The 25,825-nt window shown below is 44.5% G+C and overlaps 1 protein-coding gene across 1 annotated transcript in view; it reads right to left on the bottom strand.

The window, feature by feature from the left end:
- The window catches only part of LOC138510286 (cytochrome P450 1A4-like), a 186,338-nt gene that overhangs the window by 53,204 nt on the left and 107,309 nt on the right, over window positions 1-25,825 (bottom strand). The window contains exons 3-4 of the mRNA XM_069625816.1: window positions 8,510-8,633; window positions 8,309-8,398 (exon numbers count right to left, since the gene is read on the bottom strand). Coding sequence (XP_069481917.1) covers window positions 8,309-8,398; window positions 8,510-8,633 — 214 coding nt within the window. The remainder of the gene's footprint in view (window positions 1-8,308; window positions 8,399-8,509; window positions 8,634-25,825) is intronic.

Below are 25,825 nucleotides of genomic sequence, written 5' to 3'. Positions count from 1 at the left end.
GCCCAGCAGGGGCCAAAAGCTCTGTGTCCTCAATCAATCACTGAACCCTTGAACCCGGCTTCGAAGGCTCCCTCTGTCCATCCTGTCCCAACTTCGCGTAATAAGGAGCGAGAGGATATTCCTGGAGGGGATCCACCCAGGAAACCCTTACCCGCTCGACCATGAGGGGAGGTGGTCAGCAAAGGTCTGGGCATTCAGAAGCGAAAATAAAAAAAAAACATGCAGCAGTGAATCTGGCCTCATGGTTTTTTCTACGGTCCCAGTTTCCCCAATTGGATACAGGTCACAGTAACGCTCCTACGGCCACCTCCTTGGCTGGGAAACACGCTGGTTGTGACAGCATCACTATATTGGACCCCCCCTACTTCAAACCTGGATAAGGCACCATTGGAGGCACTGAGTGGGTCAGGGTCTACCAGAGGACAGCAGGAAATATAGGACCCTCAAGTCCATTACGTCCATGGGAACAAATCTCGTAAAATTCTTCACTTCCCCTCGGACAGTGATACCCAGTTGCCCACTTCCCATGGGGGAATCCCTCCCAAAGTTCTTGACAACCACGAAGGGCCACTGCTCATGTATGGGGAGGTGGGGGGCTCTGCCTGGTTGGCCCTGTGGGCTTAAGTGCATGATCAGATATAGTCATGAAAAAGGTTAATGTTGTGAAGGAAAAGGGCCCGGGCAATGTCATTGTATTTGAGTTGGTAATCCCCAAAAATATGTATTTGAGCCTTAATCACACAAATATCCTGTGTTTGCTGTCCGAGTTCTCAAGCCTAGAATGTATCTGCTCAGCTGAGATTTACAGGGTTCACTTTCCAGTGAGACATTGTGTAGCAAGATCTATCTGTGGTTTATTTTAACTCCAAGCTAATTGCATATCTCATCTTTCATGAAAGGGAGTGAATTAGAAAATGTGGTTTTGATATTGCAGAACACTTGCGTCTCCAGTCAGGGGATAGCACCCTAACTAGCTGCCCCCCTGTTCAACAGCTTGAATGTGACATCCAGATTTTAAAAAATAGAATGAAGGCACCTGAAGCCTCTGATGACTGGTCATGGTTAGTCAGATCACTGTTCAATTAACAAACAAGCAAAACCTCTATTGGGATTCATGGTGGTGGCATCTTTTATCTCCTTTCCTGGTAAACACATGGCCAGTTACGGCTGTTTGACAATACAGTGCTAGAGTAGGAGTTTATATCTTACTGGGTTGTTTGCTTGCAGGAAACTTGGCTCGGTACATTTCCAGTGATGGATGGATTTATAATAACTGGGCAGGTTGTAGGGCGGGGGAGAGAGTCTGTCCTTTTGGCAGACTATTAACAATACTAACATCCACAGACAAATTGAGAGTTATACAGACAGATGGGGGGCACACCAGCATTTTCTTAACCCATGTGGAAGTACTGGGGGCGCATTGTTCTTTAAGATTGGGCTGGTGGCAGTGGTATCTACCATACTTTTCCTACAGCGGTCTATGAAAATAGCCTTGGTACTGTTTTAGGCTATGTTAATAGCCTGAAACTTGTATCCGCTGGACCCCATTTACGTTTATTTGGTTCCAGCTGGGTTTATTCGCCATTTCTTTTTGTAAAGGACTTTCTCGTGTTTTACTCTGCGCGCCAAACCAGGTTTGGTTCCTTTGTTCGCGTCCTTTGGCAGGCTTCTGCACAGAACCCCTCCTTAAGCACCTGAGAATCTAGTTAGACAGGATGTGAGGGAGGGGTTTTAGGGCCCCTGGACAGGGTCTCCTTGGAGACCCAAGTCGCATTCATGTTTGATTGTCTAGGTGACTGTCCTGCCAGGACAGCCACCCTGATGTGTGACTGACAGCTAGGCTGTGTGAATGGGGGAAAACTGCATAAAAAGCAGGTCTCTGGGACTTGGAAGGCAGAGTCACCGCTGGATCGAGAGAACCAAAGAGAAGCTGAAGGAAAGGACTGCTGCCACTACTGAACCTCCCAGTGAAGCCCTACTGCGGGCCCGAATCTCCTAAATTTCGACAACAGAGAAGATCTGCAAGGAATCTTCTTCCCTTGAGCTGGTGGGACCAACCAGTTCACCAAACACCAAGCAAGGCCTTCTTCCCCTGGTTGAATTTGCTGTGCACCGCTGCAGTGAACAGGATAGACAGGAGGACCGGACCCCGTTTTGGTTTTAAGGAGCGCAGCTTTTATTTGTTGCTTTGCTCAGCTGCTGGTTTCTTCCCTGGGCAGTGCAGGACCCTCCAGTCTTCCTCCTTTGTGTCAGTCCGACAGTCGCTTCAGGAACCGTGAGCCTGCAGGATCTGCCAGGAACTTCTGCCTCAGCTACAGCATTCTTCTTCTTCTAAGGTACTGTTCAAACCCGGTTGTTTGTTTCATCCGACTGCGGCGAAAGTGTTTTAAATCTTTCGCCAATCCGAGGGCTTGTCTTTCTCTACTCTTTTAAACAACTTTTCCTTTGACCAACTTCGTTTCGAACTCTTGGCAAAGACTTAACCGCAAACTACTCTGAACTGTGTGATCCTCTGCAAAGACCATGAACCATTAACATTGGCCCAGGCCTATTTATTTGAATCCTAGTTGTAGTAAGCCTTTTCTAGATTGCCCTGCCTACTTACTTGTTGGTGCTGTTTGATTTTGTATAACCTTGTCTTTCCCTCCCTTTTTAAATTGCTGGAGTGCCATTTTACTCACACTTCATTTTGAGCTTAACATGTCCATACTTGATTGGGGGTTGTGTAGTATATTAAGAGTATCATTTTCTGCTACTTCATATTAGTGAACTGTTTTACAAATGATGGTGTAAATAAACGTATATTCTTTTACTCAGAAACCTTGAGTCAGTGTTTGTTTGAACCATAGGAATTACTGTCCTTTGTGTAACTTCTAACACTGCTCACTTTGCTCTTGAGATAAGTCTGGCTGCTCAGCCATCGCTACCACTTTACTGTGTAGTATGGGCTTGTACCAAAGGTGAACTTGTACATGCACTTGTAGTCCTAATTGTGTGTGGTGTTCCCAAAGGGTACTGCATATGATTCTGCCTAACAATTTTCTCCAATTATTGATTGTTAACTTTTACTGGCATGAGAAGGTACGAGAGCTCTCTGTATTCTTAGACAAATTAGTGAGTTGCTTTGGTGATTGGTGTTGTGCGAATGATGGCGGGCAAGTTTTGCTTGCTGGAGATCTCAACTCAGAATGTGTGATCCAAGCTGCACAAGGGGGCCTTCATGAGTCCAACAAACTTGGAAGGCCAAAACAATCTAGGGGCTCCCAATGGTTGTATAATTTGGGTGTAATGGGTCCACAACGCCTCAATGGTGGCGTCCCGGGGCATATCCCTCAAAATCATACTTGGACCAACGGGTCCTCCCATTCAACCATAGACTATATCTTTGCCATTGACTGACTCTTTGAGAGTTGTAACTCTTTGACCATTAAGACAAACTCGTTCAATGATCATGCCAGTCTCTCAGCTCTATCCACCACGGACAGACTGGAAACAGAAGTAGGACTTGAGGCTCTGGCCAGTCTGGCTATTAATCCTTCAGGCACCTGTGTTGTTTGGAACCAGTGATTGGCTGATCGAGTGAACAACACATTGGATGAGGTTCTCGAAAACGTAACGGCAAATTGGGAACTCTGTGTGTTTAATATTAATAACTTTAAGGACTTTATAGGGAGTCTAATTCGAGGGCAACAAAGTAAAAGGGGCAGAGGCAAGCCTCCACAATCAAAGCAATATCTGCATTTCTACAACAAAGAAGTAGTAGACATGAAAAGATCACTGAGATGAGAGCTCAGAATATTGAGGCAAAGAGGTGATTTATTGCCCAACTCATAGAATAGCGTAGGGAAAAAAGCTTGTCAGCATTATCAAAACTGACAAAGAAATAATCGCATTAAGCGAAGCCAGGCAGATGCCAAGTCCATGCTATCCTCCCTAAGAAATAAGAACTCTGTGACTTTCTGACGAATGCTGAACTCCATCGATCTTTCTGGCTCTATTAATCAGGAGAATACCATCTCAGCAAATTACTGGTATGCACATTTTCCAGCACTTTATGCGCAACCCAAGCAGTCTGTCATATTTTCCCTTCCAGAAACAACTGACAGTATGAACTTAGCCACATTCCATCCAGAAAAGATTCTGGAGTTCCTTAAAAGGATCAGTCCCTCACGTGGTCCGCGCCCTAATGGGGTTTCCAACTTTCTGTTTAAAGCCAATCCTCCCAACTGGGCTGCTGTACTGAGCGTCCTATTTAAGGACGTGGCAACCCATGATCGTTTCTCTGCCTCCTGGTCCAAGGCCTATGTAGTCCCTATCTTTAAGCGAGGCTTAAAAACCAATCCGCTTAACTATCTACCAATTGCCCTCCTTGATGCAAACAGCAAGATGTTCTGTGCCATACTACTGTCGCACCTGGAGGATTGGGCTGTGGCAGCTGGAAGACTAACTAAATGGCAAACAGGCTTTCGGCAGAATCTTGGTACTAGCCTCAATGGGGCTATTGTAAAGCTAGTGCAGCACCTGGCGTGGGATAGTCAACATAAAGCATTATATATAGCTTCGATATATCGAAGTGTTGCTTTTGACGTGATAGCTCAGCGGGTTGAGCGCTCGCTGCTGCGATCTGAGCATGATCTGCAGGTCGCAGGTTCGAATCCCGGCAAGGCCAACTCATCCTTTCATCCTTCCGAGGTCGATAAATGAATACCAATTTCGGATGGGTGATATTGTATGTAAATATGTGCTCTGTAAAGTGCTTTGGATATAGGCACTATATAAATAACACATCTTTATCATTATCCTTTGGGCTAAATTGTATCAGTGGGGAGTGCCTGCTGGTCTTGATTGGCATACACGCCCAGTCAGAAAACCAGGTGCGAATGAACGGCAAAGGGGCTCTGTCTCATCCTATTCCGATGGGTCGGGGGATCAGACAGGGGTACATGTTTGTTCCTTGTATGTTCAACCTATATTTATCAGATATCAGCGAACATATGAAATCTGCTGTCCTTGCTTTGCCTGCAGTAGATTAGTATAGACCTTTCTGGCTATCATACGCCAATGAATTTCTCTTGTTCGATCTTAAATCAGTGGGCCTCCAAAGGCTCTTGAACGCATTCACAGTCTACACTGAAGCCCACTCCCTATCTAGTAATCCTGATAAATCCAAGATCTTACAATGCTCCAAAGGTATCACAAGAGCAAAGTTTAAGTGGTACGTTGGCACAGAATCAATAATGAAAGTCAATTCACTGGCATACCTCTGGTTCTTAATCCAGGCCACCCCGGGCCAGACTAAACTGAAAGCCTGGGTGAGAGAATGGACCACTTAATTAGTAAATCAATTTGTATGAGCAGATAGTTGTTATGGAAACTATACACGCTAAAGGCCTTAAAATATTACAAGGGCAAAGTGGTTCCTAAAATAACATACGGGACAGAAATATACTCACTATCCCTAATGGATAGCCTGCCCTGTCTTGAAGCTTTGGCTTGGTGGATTTGCCCAACACAGTTCCCATAGAAGCCATTCGATATGAACTGGGGATTATCTCTCTGTCCGCCCATGAAGCATGGAAGCCGATGTCACTAGTCAGGAAAATATAGATGCCTACAAGGGGCTCTCTTTTTGAAGATCTAAAAAAAAAAAAAAATTCAGGTAAGCAGGAAAATCTCCTGGCTTAATGAGATCTTTGATCATTGCATTTCAGTTCTTATTAAAAATTCAGTGCTCATCGGAGGAACTCTGTTATAATCCAGATTGGGTGAAGAAAAATGTATTTGAATTTGGATTTGACTGGATCCTTACGATGGAAAAGATACATAGGTACTCCTCTCTCTCACGTTTAAAATACGATCATAAAAATCTGGGAGTCTTAGCACCATTCCAGTCAGTATAACAGGCTCGATGGGCTCAACATTCTTTTCTGGGTTTTTATTGGTATCTCTTCTTAACCAAAGAAATCATGTGTAGAAGAGGTTTGATTGTCGGGGAATGGGTGGGGTGTAGGTACTGTAGGAACGTGGAAGCCCAGGAAACTCTGAAACCCTTATTTATGGCATGCCCGGCACCAACTGTTTTGAGATCAAAGCTCCTACGAAAGTTTGCTCAATTCACAATCGTTGCTGACCCTGAGATTATTTGGTGCTCATGCTTGTCTGCTCATTTGACATCCACTTTAATTGCCGTTGTGACTTTTTTAAGAGCATTGAGGTTGGAGGCCCGGCTGCTATAGGGGAAAACAAAGTTACCCTCTTGCCTATATCCATACTTGTCTGTATCATTTATGTCTGCAGTAAAGGTAGCTATGATGCATGTATTTACCTATAGGCTGGGAGAATAGGGGATTATGGGTCTAATAGTGCTTGATGTGTCTTCTTTTCTCTCTTTTGGTTTCTCGTTCTTCGCTTCTTTCTTCTTGCTTTGCTGTTACTGTTTTAATTTGTAAATTGTTTAGTAGTGTTTACATCCTGTGTTCATTTTTTAACTCTTGTCAAGATTGTTAAAGATTGACTTGTTTAACCATTAAAGAATAACAACAAAATAATGTTTGCAAAACATAGCATGCCTCATTTTCAAGAACGGTGGAAGTTGCATGGATCCAATGGGTTCCATTTTCAAATGTCTTGCAGTACGGTCCCCTTCATGCAACGTTCATTCTTTCCAATGAGTTTTGCAAAAAAAGTTTTAATATCGACAGCTGCATGCTATCACTTTTTTTGCACTATGCTTATGAAGTTTGCCGGAAGCCTTTACAATGGAATCCTGTGGATATGGATTCCATTGGTTTTGCGCCAGTACAAAAAGCTCATGCCGCTGTAAACTGAAGTCGTTTTTGGAGGCAAAGGGGGGAATAAAAGTTGGAAACCTGAAATCCACTCATTGCCTTCACTCGACCTCCAAAAACCACGAAAATCCCCTGGAATTTTAAAAGAGGTGTTAAGACAGAGAGGTGACATTAGTACCTTTTTTAACTCTGCGGGACACTAAAAAATGAGGCCCACTGTAAAAGCAAATGTGTAAGGCAGCTTTGCTTGTTTTAAAAACTTTTATTTTCACACTACCTCTTCGAAATGTTGAACACTGCAGGAAGGGGGCCAATTTGCATGTAAGCACATACGACATTGGTACCCTCCATGCAATTTACACATTTTTCATTCTAGCTATTAGGTGGCATCTAAGCACCACGCATAATCTGAAACTATTGCATTGAAGTGCAGGTAGAGGGCGCATGGGATGTTAGGAGGGACACACAGCCTATGGGTGCTTAGTTACTTACTCACCCATCGAATGCCCTTGGTCCTACGAGTCCATATGGCCACTACCTGCTACACCACACTCAAAACACAGCCTTCTGGCATCTCTTTGAGCTGTATCTATCAAAACAGCAGCAATAAACTTTGTGCTGCAAACGGAATCTCTGAGCATTCTTCTGAAAGTTAATGGATTCATTTCAACTGTACATATGCTAATGGTGCAATTATAATGTCTTAACTGTACCTTCAGCCACTTCATTTACAAGCAATGCGTGTGTCCTGGTGTCTGTTCCTTGCACTGAAGTCCTGTAAAAAGCAATCATTGGCAAAGGCAACAGTGACAGCTTGAGCATAGGTGTTAGATAGGCCTTTGCTAGGCACTGATGTCATATGCTCAGGTACTCACACCATTGTGTAGCTGTTTCAATATAAGGCCAGGTAGCATCAACATGTCTCAGTCTGGAAAATGCCTATATGATGCATACACAAAGGCCAAAATGGTTGGCTTTGCCAGTGCATGTTTTCAATGGGGCCCATTGTCATGATGTAGCAAACAGTATTCAGTACCTTGGTTCATAGGTTCTCACTCTTGAAATGTACGCTACTTGAAGTAGAGCCTGGTGTGTTTCACATAAGTAAAGATGAGTGGCGTTGCATTGCCTAAAGCCTACATTCAATCTATCACTGGAGGATAGCTCAAGGGCAACGTGCTTGCCTTGCACTTGCAAACAGGACGTGCAAGTTCGATTCCCAGGTCACGCTTAGAAACCTCTGGACGTTAAGCAGCGGTTATAAATAACCAATCATATCATATCAATATCTCTTATGCATGAAAATATATGTGAAGGCTACATCGACGCAATAAAGGAAATCCCCATCTTCCTTGCATGTGCTTTAATGTGAAGCATCCTATACATTTAAAGATCAGCAAAAGGTACCAATTGCTCAAATGAAGATTGCCCTCCATCCTGATTACAATGGACAATGAACAGACAGTATATCTTGAGTAATAATAACAATATATGCCTGTACAATAAATCTGAAGTATCACCTATTTCCTGTTGGATTTTGGTTTGGATGTCTGGATAGTTTATCAAATACAGCAGGCACCAGGACAGTGACGTTGCAATGGTGTCAAAACCTAATGGAAAAACATGAGTAAAACAGAAAAGTACATATTTTATTTAAATGATGCTGCATATAATATTTTCATTTTTCTAAAAAGAAATTGTTTGCAAGTGGTAGTACCTACCCGCTCCAAAGACATCATTGACAGTTACTATAATTTTCTCATCAGATAATGTGGATAGTTTTCCGTCAGGATTTCTATTTTCACAAAGACTAATTAGGGCATCAGTTATGTCTCTGATATGATCCTGGAAAAGAAAAGAGCAAGGTTAAATTCCACCAGCCCTAATTATATGGTGATGTTCCATCCTCTAGCTTAACTGACTACATAGCATCTATACTGGCACCATTATATGAGGAGTTTTAACTTTCATATACTATTTGTTTCCTTGATTGAAATTAAAAATGGCATAACTCTATGTAAGTGTAACATACAATTTAATCGATTATAGTAACTTAAAATGATATGTACGTAAATGTAGATGGTTGGAGGATCTGTATGCCAGATAGGTCTGAGTAAATAGTATTTGTAACCTGCTTGGACCTGTTCTGAGAAAAATCAAATGCCTTTCAAATGATACTCTGGCTCATTGATCAGCATCATGGAATGTATACTGGATAACCTTTTAACTTGAGTTTAGTCATCTGGCTGGGTACCTTCGCTCTTAAGGGAAGCACTGTACCCCCATTACTAAAGGAAACATGTCTGGACCCTCTCATTCTTACCAGCTTTCATGCCATCACTAATTTGCCAGTCCTTTCCAAGGATATGGGAAAATAGGTGGTCCTGAAATTGTGAACATTCTTGGATAGCAGTGAATTGCTCCTAGCAATCCATCCTTGATTATGTCGAGCCTACAATCCCAATACAACTGTACTGCTCTTTTGGGATGGCACACTGAATTTCATAGACAAAGGTAATGGGTGATGTTGGTCATCTAAGACCTCACTGTGCTTCCTTTCAAAAGACGTGCCTCAATGGTTCTGATAACCAGCAGCTCCCTTCAATAGTTATAATGCTTTCTTGGGGGCCGTTTTGAGATGGTTCAACTGGGAACATTTCAGTCAGGTTCCAAGATGACATCATATCGACTTACAATTACGTTCCGATCTTTACATTCTTAATCCTCATTTATTTGTATTTTCCCCTCACATTTATTTCATTTTTATTTATTGAACAAGTGTAATAGCGCCTATACAGCAACAACTGTTTCCAGGTGTCAAAAGGCAAAGAGGGGGGTGGGTGGGGGCAGAGGAGAAACCCACAATAACGGTCCTACTAGGCCTTGTGACATTCGGATCGTGCATGCACAGTGAAAAGAAGTACGGGGGAGGGGGCATGTCAGGGCAGAAAGGATGGGATAAGGGAAGGTGGAGGGGGGAGTGCGGGAGGCAGAAGGCCCCAGCAGCTGGACAAGTGCTAAGGGGAGCCGAGGAGGGCAAGTGCCTGAGGAAACAGGGGTAAGTGTCAACTGGTGTGAGGACGGGGGTGGAACAGGCTCATTGGCTGTAAAGGAAGAGTGCCTGAGGGCAAGTGCTGGTTAAATGTTTGCTGGGGTAGAGTGGTCGAGGAGGGCCTCGCCCCTGTAAGACTCATAAGGGACCAGGCAAGCAGTTGCAGCGGCAGGGGGACATTAGCAAGGGAGGGGAAGAGGGAAGGAGGAGGAGAAAAGGAAAGTCTTGAGAAACTTCTGGAACTTAAGCAGATCCCGCTGAAGTCTGAAAGGGGTAGGGAGACCATTCCAGAGGGAGGCTCCTGCCAAAGAAAGAGATCTTCCCCTGACTCTCTGCTTGGAGAAACATCTGATCTGCAGAGAGACAGAGCTATAGGCTTGAAGGACTCTAGCAGGGGGGTATTTAGGGAGAGATAGTTGGATGATGAAAGTTGGATGGATGAAGGCTGGATGCATATCAAATCAGCACACTCAACCATTCATCCATCCATTCTTCTTGGATCACCCCTATCTCCAGCTGAAGGACAGACAAGTTTCCAATCAGGAAGACATAGCCTCATCCCACCAACACCCGGGGCAATATGAGAGAGACCACCACTGATGGACTAGGCAATCAGGTGACAAGAGCATGTGCCACCCCTTCTGGTTTTTGGCTTCACTTTGTTTCTGGAACTTCACCTCTAGCTGCCTTTTTCGATTGGTGACATCACTTTCTGTGACCATCTTGGATCATCCCTATCTCCAGCTGAAGGCCACAAGAGGCTCCTTTGGTTACAGCAATCAGGAAGAAATTGCCTCATCCCAGCAACACCAAGGGCAATATTAGAGAGACCAACCACTGATGAATCAGGTAACAAGAGCGTGTATCATCTTTTCATGACTCCCTAGGGACGTCCAGCCAGGGCAACACTAGTTAAGGGCAGAACAGTGAAGGGTGAATATCAGCCATTGACAGCCTCTTTGCCTATGAGCTTTCGCTTTGCTGTGTCCAGCTACATTAATTGCTTCTTCTCAGCTGCACCCTCGCCATGCACTTCTCATGCTATCTTGTACTTGCCCTTCTACTTCTGCCTTCATTATCCACTGCTCAGAACCATTTCAACTCTCTCTCCATCCCTATTATGTCTTGCCCTGTTCTCTTTTATGGCTTCTCCTATCAACTCTTCACTGACGACACTCAGGGCTTCTTCTCCTTCCACTCATTATCTGATGAGCTGGAGACAAAAATATCAAACTGTCTCTCTGTGGTCAAATATTGGATGGCATCTCACTCGCTCATGCACAACCTCACACAACTGAAGGTCTCTACTTCCCAGCCAAACAGGATATCTCTTCCTCTACTTCTATACTCTCCTATCTTACTTATTCTGCTTCTCAATCTTCATCTCCATATCTGTCACTGCAGCAAGACTTGACCTCATCAATATCTGTAACGCTTAGCTGATGCCCAGCAGGAGCACCTGGCCTTCTGGTGTCTGGCCCAAACCACTCCTTCCCCACAATAACGCAGTGTGGCAAGAATAACTCTGTGTATGGTGCAGTAGGGAGTGGTTGGAAAGGTGTTCCCCATTGATGGATGGATGAGTCCCCAGTGATGACTGGATAGGCCGAGGTGTAACCGGGGTGAGGACGTATGGGCAAGACGATGGGGAAGATTACCAGCTGCTCCAACCTCTCCCCCTCTCCCTACTTTGTACGCTGGGTCTGCTGACTGGCGAGGAGACTGGCTCACTTCTTTATTGTGGTTGTGCACCCATGTGTGCAAGGAAGGCACCAGGTCCAGTTCCGTCACTGGCATGGTGTTGTCCAGTCCAGCTGCAACGCACATGGGGCTCCTTGAAATACAGTCTGTTGAGTGTCCTTTTTCCCTTTGGCTGCACTGCACGGTGCAAGCCAGTGTGAAATATGTTATTTTGGCTGTGCTGCATGTTGCGAGGTAACACAAATAATGTTCTCTTGTCCTTTTATCTTTCTTGCAGGTTGCCAGATTTGCTGGCTATCTATGATGAAACAAAAGGCTAAGTATAAACTTCTCATCATCTTCAAAACTATCCATTGACTCGCCCGACTCTACCCACATGTCCACCTCACTCCCTACTCTCCATTCTCGTTACGAATATCTTCAGCTCACCACTTGAGCCCCTGTGCTCCCTCTCATTTCCGCTCTTTCTCTCTCTCTCCTCTCTCCCCTACTCTGGAATGCTCTTTCTCTCTCTCTCCTCTCTCCCCTTCTCTGGAATGCTTTTCCTCTCCCTCTTTGTACTACTCCAACTCTATCACTATTTAAATCCAACCTCAAATTTCTCCTTTCTGAGAACCTGTTTCCTAGCACTCTACGGTACTTTGTCACCCTGTTTTCCTAGCTCTGTACCCAGGGAACCGGGAGGAGGGCGGACAGGCCTGTCTATACCCATAGAAGGGTGAGGAACCAGGTAGGCCAAGAGTGGCCAAAGAACCAAATATCCCAAGCCGGGATAAGAAACCTAATACTTAAAGCACCAGATAGCCCAAGACAGGCCAATAACCTGTTTACCCAAATAAGGCAAACAAAGAGCACAAGCCGAAGACAGGGCGGGAATCAATGTACACCAAGTAGGGGTGAGAAACAAAATTGTCCAAAGGGGCTGAGAAACCAAGTAGCCCAAAAATGACTGAGATATCGAAGACCACAAGAGGGACAGAAACCCCAAATAGCCCAAGAGGGGCCTAGAGACCAGATACCTCAAGAAGGGGTGTGAATGCCGAGACACCCGGGTGTGGTGAGAATCAGTCTGGGCCAGAGTGGGCTGCAAGCAAACTGATCCCAAGAGGTGGTGTGAAACCTGAGACCCCAGTGGGGGGTTGGAACCAAAGGGGTTCTGAACAAAACTGGAAGAGGCCCAGATACCTTGAGACATTTGAAAGAACAGTTATGCATGGGATTTGAACTGTGCAGGGTGTCAGGAGGCCTAGAGAAATACACAATATACACATTTTGAACCCTCTAGTGGGCCAGGAGTCTAGAGACTCCCACTGCTCACTTGTACACCAGCCAGGAAGCCCTAGGGAGGTTTATTGAAGTGTGGAACAGCCCAGGGACATTTGCTGGTGATCACCCTGGAGCCATGCTTGGGGCAAGAAGCCCTTGTCTATCCACAGACAGTGCATTGAAGGCCAGAAACGAGCCAAGAATATATCATTTGGGTAAAAGTCCTATGAGATATCTTTGTTTTAAAAGTAGACTCTTTTCCTTTGCAGTGGTAGGGTTAGTTTACGGGTTTAGTACTTCAATAAAAAAGGTTCTTTTACAAACCACAATGAGTTGTTCATCACCTGATTCTGATTTAGAACAGTATCAATACGTGAGTGCATCATTCCAACTCATAATAAAAGGGTATTTGCTTTGATGTTTGGCATTACTGCAAGAAGAACTACATGGGTAACTCATTCAGTACTTTCTCATGTAATACTGCGGTGACCATAACAAGGTGGTCAGTGCATGGAGTATTTGGCTTGATACATATTATCAAAATCCAGTATATCATGTGCAGAAGCCAACTATCTAAATGATTATATGCAAAAAGTCTGGTATATTGTCAGAATATAGCAAATAGATAGTTCGCCTCTGTGAAGGGTGCAGTGAGCTAAAACGTGGTTGTAGACCCTCCTGGGTGTAAGAAATTCCATTGAACAGGGTATTTGACCCATGTTCGTTCTCAGTAAAGGTCCTCACACACTCGTGTTTAATAGCTGAAAGATTAATTTGATATTTCATTTTACAAGAGTAGAAAAAAAGTCATACCTACTACAACAAAAATAATTATATGGCGATGATCCTTCCTCTAGCTTAACTGAATGCATAGCATTTATGATGGCACCATTATATGAGACATTTCAACATATTTGTGTTCCTTGATTGAAATTAAAAATCCTAGGGATTGGCTGAAATACTGATTGTTTTGCATTTATGGGATTCCTTTGTGGCACTCTGACAACTAACAATATATCTTACCTCGAGGCACTTGAGGTGATATGCATGTATGTTCATCTCTGACGCACTTGTTAACCTAGCTCCATCTAGAAATGTATCCTTCAAATGACTCTGACAGTCAAATGTTGATGGATAATTTAAGATTACATTACTACTGTAGTTTATGGCATTGGTTAATATTAACAAATCTAATGGTATATTTTTTTTTACTAATTTGAAATGGATACAAGCAAGATTTTTCAGGCTGTGCTTACATTGTCAGAATAAAGAAATAACTTTGCACAATATCTTGACATTAACAAAAAAAACTGTGAATGAACCAAATGATTCCTTTATTGTCCCTGGATGTTCACGCCAATTGTGCACTTCTAATAGATCAACAAACTGAGGATGTCCTGGCCTGTGGCTTGGTGATGGTTTTAACTTGCTTCTTTTGGATAAGAAGGAAACATACAAAGTTACTGCAAGGATTACATATTGTCGTTATACGTAAGCATAGGTCAAATGCACATAATTAATGTTGACTAATAAAGTAAACACGTCTTAATAAAATTAGCATTTATTTATTTATTAATTATGATGTAATTTGCAGAGCGTATCAAACCCGGGGGCATCTGGGTGCTGTCTTACAAGGGGGGTGGTGAAGGCCCAAGTTTCAAGCGGTTGCAGACGTAATGTATGCATTAGTTACAGAACTTGGTTTCGGTGGTTACAGTCATAGTTAATGCATTAGTTACAGCAAATGGTTACATTGATTCAGATCATAGGTAATACGTACAAGGTATATGAAGCTAGCTGTCTAACAGGTAATGGTTGCAATGATACAGAGCAAAAGTGGTATGTAAAGGTTGTATAAGACTAGAAATCTAACTGTGGTGGTTCTAAAATGTTGTAGGGTCGGGTGTGTTCAGTTAGAATTGGGGGTCTTGAGAGATTAGCCATGTTTTGAGGCCTTTGCGGAAGGACCAGAAGGATTTGTCATCTCTGAGGGCTAGTCGGGGGGCATTCCAGAGTTTGGCAGCAATCACTGGGAAGCTGCTCCCACCTGCTTTCTGTTGCCTGTATCATGGGATGTCAAGCAAGTGTGTGTAAGCAGCTTGGGTGGGTCTGGAGGATTGAATATTGGAGATTTTACTGGACAGCTAGCTGGGGGAGGTTTTTGAAATACATTTGTGTGTCAATGCTAGCGTTTTAAACGTAATGCGTTCTTGTACAGGGAGCCAGTGAATGTTTTGTCTGGCTGTGGAAATTTGGTCTTTTTTAGAGATGTTGAGGGCTGCTCTTAGTGCATTATTTTGGATGACCTGAAATTCTTTTAGGTTGCGGGTATTGGTACCTGCGTAGAGGGAGTTGCAATAGTCGATTCTTGAAAGTATGAGGGCTCGGGCAAGTGTAATGCAACTGTCCATGGATAGGAAAGGTCTGCAGGCATTAATCAGTTTTGCAGTTTGTGCTGCTGCTGAGGCGATAGCATTTTCCTGTCTAGATAGTGATAGCATGGAGTCAAGGTATACGCCTAAGGTCTTTATCTCTTTGGAAATGTTGATTGTGTTTTTGTCAATAGAAAAGGCTTTGTATGAGCCGCTGAGTGTATTTAACCGATGTGATGTATCAATGAGGAGTAGTTTGGTTTTCTCATCATTAAGGCATAGTTTGTGTTGAGTTTGTTGAGTGCACTGGAATCTGTGTCATAGTTGCCAGAGATGGGTATGAAGATTTGGGTATCATCTGCGTAGTTAGTGTAGGTGACACCTGGACATCGAGGAAGTGAAAGAGGGGTTTGGTGAAGATGTTGTACAGTGTCAGTGATACACATGAGCCTTGGGGAACTTCACAGGTGACTGGTGCGGGGGGCTGCCACTTTGGTGAAGAACACTCTCATTGTGCGGTTAGTCAGGAAGAACTCTATCCAGGCTATGGATTTGGATGAGGAGTGGGCTGCTGAGGATAGGTGTTGGCAGAGTATTGAGTGATTGACCAGATCGAATGCTTTAGAGAGGTCAAGTAGGAGGAGGACGGCCATGCTGCCAGTGTCTTTGATTTCATCCATTTGGATTTTTAGGTCCAAGAGGGCGGATCCCGTGCCATGACCGGGACGAAAGCCATATTGGCGGAGGCCTAGGAGCTTGTGGTTTTCCAGATATTTTTGGATTTGCAGGTAGGCTGCTCTGCAAGTATTTTGAGGAGGAAGGGTATTGTTGTAATGGGCAGAAATTGGTGGGGACGTTGGCATCTAAAGTGGGCTTCTTGAGGAGTGGGAGTGCCCATGCTTCTTTTGAGTTCTCTGGGATATTGCCTGTTGAGAATGAGTTAATGATTAGTGTTGTGATGAATGGGACAAGTTTGTCAGCACAATCTTTTATGAAGGTAGCTGGACAGATGTCTCCTTGGCATTTAGAGGGTTTCAGCCCTTTAATAATCTTAGCGGTTTTTGGGATTATTATTGGGGTGAATTTGAACCTAGGGGTGGAAGGAGCGGTGCGGGCCATTGGACTGAGGTCTGGTTGGTAATTGGGAGTTTATTTTTTTTATTTTTTTTTATTTTTAGCAGTGATTCTGAACCCGAGTAGGGACATTTCATTTAGAAGGGCACTTTGGATGTGCTTGCAGCAGCTGAGGTCTTTGGAGGAATAGTCTGGTGGAGTGGCTGGTGTGTCGAGCTCACACAGAATAAAGAAGAGCTCTCTTGTGCCTGAGCTTGCTTCTTCGTGAGTGTAAGGCACTTTGGATAACATGCATGCAATGAAAGGGGATGCAGAATAACTCAGACACCAAATAATCGAACCAACTCGACAAGATGACAAAGTTTACTGTTTCAATATCAATTGTCTTAAACAGGGAGTTACAACTGACATCAATGGACGTTCGCTCGAGCTGTTAGTACATTTCACATAAAAACACATTTATATAATAATAAATAGTCATACGTGGCGTCTCACTCCATGGTAAATGAGAAAAACCTACGAGGGGTTGTGATAGACTCAAGGGGAACAGCTAAGTATGCTTTCTATAAGGGATGGGATTGTGATTGGATATCTACAGTCAGGTGGGCAACTTCTGCCTAACTCTAAAACATGTCATCTTCAACACCAGTGAGTACAAAGTATATCATTAGCTCTCAAGCTATAAGGCCCTTCGTTATATGGCCCTCTATAATTGGTTGGCATGCTCGTGCCATGTCTGGAACATTTGGTTCACTTAGCAGCACGTAAGCTCAAACCCAGGTACCAGGAGGCAGACTTGACTTTACCTCCCCACCCAATCGGCCAATCATCTCTAATCACCCATGCCTTCTGCCATGAAGATTGTCTTTGAACTTGGCCCTGCAGAGTATTCTTGCCTCTGGCAATATAAGGGAGTGTGAGCATGCACTATCGTTGATCTAGGACTCCAAGCTCAACTCTATTTCCATCCTTGGTTCACGTGATAGGAGACCATGATTTGGTCCATTTTGCATCATGTAAATGTCTTAAATGAATAAAACTTGGCACGCTTGGTGTTCTTACTTTGCACCTTAACAAGGGATAATTCAGCTTCACACGTTCACCGCATTCAAGAATAGCTAACCGGCCTTGGCTGTCTTCAGCTTTGGTACCAGGCCAGTCAGCCTCACCATTTGTGTCCATGATCTCATGTTTATTCTTGCCGTGACACATTTCTTGGCCTTTCCTCTTCATGGGTCTGGGCTTGCTAAATTCATACAATGGCGGCTGCGCCTGCAGTCTATTCACTAGTTATAGCCAGTTTCTATGACAGGATATATGATATGATATCGCATTTATAACACACCTATACACAAGTGTTTCAAGGTGCGACAAGGCAAGGGAGGGGGAACAGAGGGAAGACGGAGACACCAATCTTACTAGGCCAGGCGACATTGAAATCACTTTGTCTACTTGCGTTACAGCATCTGTACAGTTATTGAATGGCTTGCATTTTCTGCAGTGCGTCACACTCTTCTTCTTTTTGCATATGAAAGTTTACTCGATTCTTAACTTCTGCATCAGTTTCTATAAGGTCCATGCATTCTCTTTAGCCAGTATTCTTAGTTTGTCACGCTCATCTATCGTGACGTCTCCAGCTCCTCTTTCACTCTTTTCATATTCCTTCGGGGAGTTCCTCCCTCAGATTGTCGTCTCTTGGGGAATACATTTAAAAGGGCTTTCTCAGAGGGAAACTTCTTTTGAATATTCAATGTGGTATGGTCACAACTGCTAGTGTCAAGCATGGCACAATCTCAGGCTTCCAACATTCAGGAGGTAGGGGGCAGACTTCCTGCAGAGGCATTCAGCTGCTCCTCTACATTCGATTCTCCTATTGTAGGTGGGCGCTTTTATTTAGCAGAATCTTTGCTTTGTACTTTTTGGAGATTGCTGTGAAGTGCTGTTTGTTCTAGTCTGAGGGATTTTTTTTCCAGATTAATTCCTCTGCTCTTTTTGAGGATTGTAGAGGTTTGAGACTAGTGGTGTACCGATAGTTGAGGTGGGCACTTGGTTTAGGTTTGCGGATGCTCAGTGGAGCTACTTTGTTGATGGCTTTGAGGAAGGTTTGGTTGTATAGTTCGATTATGTTGGTGGGGTCTGTATTAGTGTGTGAGTGAGCTGTTAGTGGTAGTAGTACGGGGGGTAGGTTGGCTGGAGATATGTTTCATGAATTTCTAGAGAGGGCCCTGGCAGCTGGTTGGGATAAAGCCGCTGAATGCGCTGTTTCAGTGATGTTGAAGGTGATAACATTGTGGTTTTACCAAGGGCAGGGGGCGTTGGTGAGGATGTTGGTGTTGCAGTTGTGGTCTGCTATCCAGTCTACTGTGCAACCTTTCACTTGAGATCTGGTGGGAGAAGCCTGGGGATTCAATGGTATTGGCTAGGGCGTGTGCATGTGGATCAGATGGGATCGTGATTTGGATCAGATGGGTCATTTAGACAACGATTTAAATCTCCCACAATGATGATGTTGGAAGAGGGCTTTGTGTTGGTGGAGAGGAGTTGTGAAATGTATTCCTCAAAGGAGAGCATTGGCCTTGGGGGTAGTACATTAAGGGAATTGTTAGGGTAGCTGTAGCGGATAGGGTGATTTTGATTGAGAGCAGTTTGCCTGAGCTAATGGTCTGGTTAGGTATTTCTCTAATGGGTAGTAGGTTTTTAACAATGAAGGCAACTCTGCCTCCTATAGTCATCAATCTGGTTACCAGACATTTGGTCCAAAAAGATTGGTCGACCAGACAAATGGTCGAACCAATTTGGTCGAAAACCAAATGGTCGCATTTTTTATTTTTTTTATTTTCACCCCTTTTTTTTTTTTTTTGGGGGGTCCCCCCCAACCCACTTTTTTTTTCTAAAAACCCATTTTTGTAAAAAACGAAAACCCAAAAAATTAATATATAATTAAAAAAAAAAAAATTCGCCCATTTGGTTTTCGACCAAATTGCGTTGACCAAATGTCATTCGACCAGTTTTAGGTCGACCAAATGTCTGGACACCCATCAATCTATCTTTCCTAAGAAAGGTATAACCATCCGGGGTGGCTATAGAAAAGGAGGGGCATGCTGCTGGATGCAGCCATGTTTTCATGATTGCTAGGAAGTCCAGGTGTTTGCTTTTGTAACAGGGGTGTGGGTGACCTTGTGGGGTGTTAGTTCTGGGCTAGCTAGGGATGTAGAATTTGGTGTAGTGGGATTTTGTCTAATAGGGTCGCTGTGTCTGAGTTTGAGTTGGTGAAGTTGATGGTTGTGGTTGCTGACATGACAGTAGCAAGAGAATAGGATGTGCTGCCTTCATGCTAGGAAATAATGGATACTGGGGGAGTCTAGTTTTAGAAGTGTGTTTGCCGAGTATGGCTGGTTGGGGCTGTAGCTGTGTTCAAGTAGTGCTGAGGGGTGATTCTCATGGTGAGGTGTGCATTCCTCCAGATGCTAGTCTTCCATTTCGATTGTCGAGTGAGCAAGGTTGATTAGGGCATATAGTCAGCTTTGAACCAGAGTTATGTGAGGTAGAGGTGATGTTGAATGGGCTTATCTTCGGTAGGAAGAGTGATGGTGGTATGTCATGTGAGTCATATAGATTGTTGAACATCTTTAGGGAGAGTGTTTGTTTATAGTTGAGGGTGATATGCTGTGATTGGTTGGTAGGGCTGATAGTCAGTCTCACATGGATCGAGGCTTGGCGGGGCCAGGCAGGGGTAAGGCCTGACCTTGAGAGCAGGCCTTTGGATTGCATTTGTTCTTTGTGGTATAGAAAGTGGCCCACCTTCTTTTTTTATGAATGTCTGAAAGACACACACTTCTCTGTCACAGCATTTAATAGAAATAGTGTAATTTTCTTCAGATTTTATGACTCGGATGAATCCAAACAAAATTGTGTGCTTGTCAATTGTCTAAAATACAATCTGTTTACTTTTTTTTATATACTTGTATTTATTGGTTTTACATAGAAATCAACATCAAACAATATAACATCCCCCTCACCCTCCCCCTCCCACCCCGGGGGGTTCATGGCATCGTGCTTTCAAGGATTTCCTTTATGCATTGAGAATGTCTGATACTGTAACGCTCACCTGATTCCCGTAGAGGCGCCGGTCTTGACTGGGCGTATACCGTATCTTCAAAGGTGATGTGTAACACACGGCTGGCTCTTTGGGCTAGACCTCTGTGCACTGTATGTCTGACTTGAAGGGTAAGATGTCTGCAGATAGAAAATATGGGATTAAGGAACTGGGTTATTGAATGTCTCTCTCTTCTTCCCTTTCTCTTCTCCTGTAGAACCCCAAAGGTTAACGCTCTCATCTTAGGTAAGTGAACGCCGTGCTCTCCATCTGCCTCGGGGCAGGGTGCTGTAACCAGTTTCTTCACTGGATAAGGGGAGCAGGCCTCTTGACTTCAGAGGACTGCTGTCCGTCGTTTACTGCACGAACGGTAAGTTTCAAGTAATTCTAATGTCTTTAAAGTCTTTAGTAATGATGTTTCTTGTTTTGCAGGGTTCCGGCGATGGCGGATGACGGGCTGAAGTGAGTTGAAGATGGAGCCCGTGTGATGAATAGAAGCGCCTGGAAGCACGTAAGTAAGCGCTTGTTGCCTGCTTCACGATGCGCTCTAACTGTCTTTTTATTTTGCAGGTACAAGTTCGGAGCGGCTGCAGGGTGCTGGAATACCCACTGGGTTAGATGTGGAAAGGAGTAATGGCACGTGAGTATTAAAGTTCCCCAATGTCTTTAAACGCACCTTGTTTTGTCTTTCAGATGCGGGATGCAGCGCCGAAGGCCTCCGGAGCGTGCGAAGAGTTGGTAAGCTTTTGTCTTTCAGATGCCGGAATGCAGTGTGAAGACCTCCGGAGCGCACGAAGAGTAGGTAAGCCTTTGTCTTTCAGATGCCGGAATGCAGCGCGAGGCGTTGGTGACAGCCGATGGACCAGGTAAGTGAAGAGCTGTCACTGAAGCCCCTAATGCTAACCTGTTCTTTCTTGTCTTTATAGGTGTTGCTGAAGACTGGATTCAGGATGGTAAGCCTTTTTCCTTACGCCCAGGATCAGATGCAGAAGACACGATGAGCGTTCTGCTGCAGAGGATGCAGAATAACGCAAAGCAAGATTCATCCATCGGGTGTGGTTTAAATAGCCTCCTGTAGTGCTTAGGTGTCTCCTTCCACAGCCACGCCTAGGTAAGAAAAGAGTTCCTGCTTTCCAGAAGAGTTCCAGTGTTCTGAATCTAGGGAGTGGCTCCTGCCCCACCCAACAGGAAAAGTAGTTCCAAACAGAAGAGGATCAGAGGCTCAACTGGCAGGCAAGTAAGCAGCATGGTCTGCTGCAGGTAAGTCCACCCAAGCATTGAGCCCGGCGCTTCCAGCGCTGGGACTGGGCATATTTATGAGCCTGGTGCCACTGGCGCCAGGACTGGGTCCAAAAGGTCCCAATTGGGACTGGTTGGCACTCGGAACCTGGGTTATCGATCTGCTTCCAAGGGAGTTGGGAAAACCCTGACCTTTTGGAAGCAGAGATCATGACAGTACCCCCCCTCAAGGCCCCTCCCAAACCGGGCTTCTCCGGGGGTTTTGGCTTGTCAGGAAATGTTCGGTGAAATCTTTTGATTAGGCGAGGAGCGTGGACATATTCAGCAGGTTCCCAGGATCTCTCTTGGGGGCCGTAGCCTTTCCAGTCAATTAGGTAAAATAGTTTAGATTTGGAGATCTTGGAGTCCAGAATGCTTTTGACTTCAAACTCGAGTTCTCCATCAACTAGGATAGGTTTTGGAGATTTAGTTAGTCGGGTTTGAGGTTGCACAGGTTTTAATAGAGAGACGTGGAAGACCGGATGTATCTTCATGTGCGGGGGCAAGTCCAACTTGACCGCTACTGGGTTTACTATGGTAGCGATGGAATAGGGACCAAGGTATCTTGGGTTGAATGTGCGTGGCCCTTTTAGAGGTAGATATTTGGTGGATAACCAGACTTGATCCCCTACTTGATATTGAGGGGCTTCCTTCCGATGTTGATCTGCTCCTTTCTTGTATTGTTCTTTAGCCCTTTGAAGGTGAGAAACAGCTTCCTTAAAGGCTTGGGTGATTGTAGAATGCAGGTAGTCTACTGCTGGTGTTTCAAGATCTTGGAGGGGATCCAACTCCGAGGTTCGAGGGTGACTGCCGTACAAAAGAAAAAACGGGGTTTTCCCAGTTCCCGAATGGACAGAGTTATTGTAGGCATATTCGGCTATCCAAAGGATGTCTTTCCAAGTTTTTTCAGTTTGTTGCAGCATGCAGAGTAAATACTGTTCCAGAGTTTGATTGGTCCTCTCGGTTTGTCCGTCGGTCTGAGGGTGGTGACTGGTCGATAGTCTCACATCAATTTGAGCCGACCGACAGCAACTTCGCCAAAAATGAGAAATAAATTGACTACCTCGATCCGAAATTAGAACCGAAGGAAAACCGTGCAGTCGGACGATGTTTTCGAGAAATTCTCGGGCCAGAGTTGCTGCTGTTGGCAAGCCTTTGAGCGGAATGAAATGCGCCATCTTGGAGAATAAATCCACGATTACTAGAATCGTATTGTATCCGGAGCATGGAGGTAGATCGGTGATGAAGTCCATAGAAAGCGTATGCCAAGGGCGAGGTGGGATGTCAATAGGGCGTAAGAGGCCTGCTGGTCTTTCCTTTTGACTCTTGTTTTGGGCGCATACTCCACAGGACATTATAAAGTCTCTGATATCTTTTTTCCAGGACGGCCACCAGAAGTAGCGCTTGATCTTTTCTGAGGTCTTGGCCATACCGGGATGTCCTTCCATTAAAGAATCGTAATAACAAGAGATTACTTTTTTCTGTAAATCTGTGCTGGGTAGGTATAATCGTTCTTGGAAATACAATAAGTTGTCCTTTACTGCAAAGTCCTTTCCCTGCAGATGCCAATTCTGTATGTCTGCTGGAGTTACAAGTTGCCTGGCTTTATCCTTAACTTCCTCTATGGATTCTGTGGCGATTACACCCAGAATTCTTTGTTCGGGAATGATTGGTACAGGTTTAGGGATGATCAAGTGTTCTTCCACTCCCATCCGAGAAAGGGCATCAGCTTTATCGTTCTTTGTACCAGGTCGATAGGTAATTATGAAGTCAAACTCGGCAAAGAATAATGCCCAACGGAGTTGTCTAGAGGATTGGGCTTTTGCGGTTTTCAAATATTGCAGGTTTCGGTGATCCGTAATCACAGTAACGGTGTGTCGGGCCCCCAGCAAATAATGCCGCCAAGCCTTAAAGGCAGACTTGATAGCCAGAAGTTCCTTGTCAGTAATCGTGTAATTGATTTCAGGAGGCGAGAATTTGCGGGACCAAAATGCCACGGGATGCAACTGATTGGTTACCGGGTCCTTTTGTGATAGAACTGCCCCCATGGCAAGGCTTGAAGCATCAGTTTCCACGATGTAGGGGAGTTCGGGGCGAGGGTGTTTTAAGATTGGTGCAGAGATAAATTTAGTCTTCAAATCCTGGAAAGCTTGTTCCGCCTCGGTAGACCATTCAAAACGTTTGTTTTTCTTTAACAAGGCAGTGATGGGCTGGACTATTCGAGAGAATTCGGGGATAAACCTGCGGTAAAAGTTAGCGAAGCCTAACATGCTTTGCACACCTTTTACGGAGGATGGTGATGGCCATTTGAGAACTGCATCGACCTTCTTTGAATCCATACGCACTCCGCCAGGTGATAATATGAATCCCAAGAATTCAACTTCAGTCACGTTGAAAACACATTTTTCCAACTTAGCGAAAAGTTTGTGTTGACGCAATCTTTCGAGGACCATTTTCACGTGTTTCCGATGTTCAGATTCCGATGAAGAATAAACGAGGATGTCGTCAATGTAAACAACAACACACCCATCTATGAGCTCTCTGAGGACATCGTTCATAAAATATTGAAAGGCGGCCGGGGCATTGCAAAGTCCGAAGGGCATGACCTGATATTCAAATAGCCCATACTTGGTGCGGAAGGCCGTCTTCCATTCATCGCCCTCTTTTACTCGTACCAAGTGGTAAGCTCCTCTAAGATCCAGCTTTGTATATATGCATGCTTTTCTGACTTGGTCCAGGAGTTCAGGGATCAAAGGTAACGGATATCTATTCTTAACGGTGATCTGGTTCAGGGAGCGATAATCTATACAAGTTCTAAGGTCTCCTTCCTTTTTTGGAACGAAGAACAAAGCTGAAGAAGCAGGGGACTTGGAAGGACGAATAAACCCATTTGCCAGGTATTGATCCAGGTATTGTCGAAGGTGAAGGTTCTCAGGCTCGGTGAGGGCATAAATTCTACTACAAGGAGGAGTAGATCCAGGTATCAGGTCTATCTGGCAGTCATAAGACCTACGAGGAGGTAGAGAGTTAGCCTGATCCTTCCGGAAAACATCTTGGTATTCTAGGTATTCGGGAGGTAACTGGGGAGTCTCTGAAGAAATTGCTGCCAGTGCAACACCAGGTGGAGGGTGACAAGTAGAGACACATTCTGGAAACTGGACCGTTCTTGCTCGCCAATCGATCAGAGGATTGTGTTTCTCTAACCAAGGTATTCCTAGAATAATCTGAAACTGAGGGGCCTTGATCACATCGAACACGATCTTCTCATGGTGTCCATCTTGACTTACTAGCGTCACCTCTTGAGTGGTATGCGTTACTGGCCCGGAGGCTATCTCCGTACCATCCACCGTAGTAATGACGTCCTTTACAGCCTTGGGACAAAGAGTTAGATTCATCCTCAAAACCATTTCATGATCCACATAATTGCCGATGGCACCGCTGTCGACGTAAGCTTCAATTGCATGTAATCGATCCGGATTATCAGGGCTAATGAGGACCATAGGTATCACAAAATGCGAGGTCAAGGAACTGGTTTTCACGCTCGGCAAGAGGACCTCTATTCTTGTCGGGCAAGGTCGTTTCCCTGCTCAGAGTTTGTAACTTTGGTAACTGCAGCTCCTACTGCCTTCTTGGCAGGTTTCACCGGACAGTCTCGAAGAAAGTGCCCTGAGTTTCCGCAATAGAGGCATAATTGCAACTGTTTTCTCCTTTCCCGCTCCTTTTGTGTTAGAGGACCTTTCAGACCCCCTATTTGCATGGGTTCCCCGGAGTCTACTCCTTTGGAAGGAGTTGGCGGTTTGGAAAATACTCGAGCATCAAACTTGGAACGATCGGCCTTCCTGTTCTGCAGTCTGTGATCTATTTGAACGACTAAGTCTATATAGTCCGAACAATCTTGTGGGGGATTCACTACTTGGGCTAACACATCTTTGAGCTCTCCACGTAGACCTCTATAAAACAGCGTAATCCTTTTGTCCTCAGGCCATTGAGTTTCCACTATCAGTCTGTTGAAAGACGAAATATAAGCCAAAAGGTCTTGATTACCTTGTCGCAACGAAAGAAGCTCATTGTCCAAGGCCTGCCCCTGTGAATGTCTTGCGAACAGTTTTTCCATACTGAGCTGAAAAGCTTGAAAATCATGGAGGACCGGATCATCTTGATTTACTAGAGGGATCGACCAGTATGCCGCATTGCCACT

Source organism: Ambystoma mexicanum, chromosome 6p, assembly GCF_040938575.1.
Source record: "Ambystoma mexicanum isolate Mex_15411 chromosome 6p, UKY_AmexF1_1, whole genome shotgun sequence".
Classification (NCBI taxonomy): Eukaryota; Metazoa; Chordata; class Amphibia; order Caudata; family Ambystomatidae; genus Ambystoma; species Ambystoma mexicanum.
Note: the sequence above shows the minus strand (reverse complement) of the source record. Positions and strands in the feature narration are given on the sequence as shown.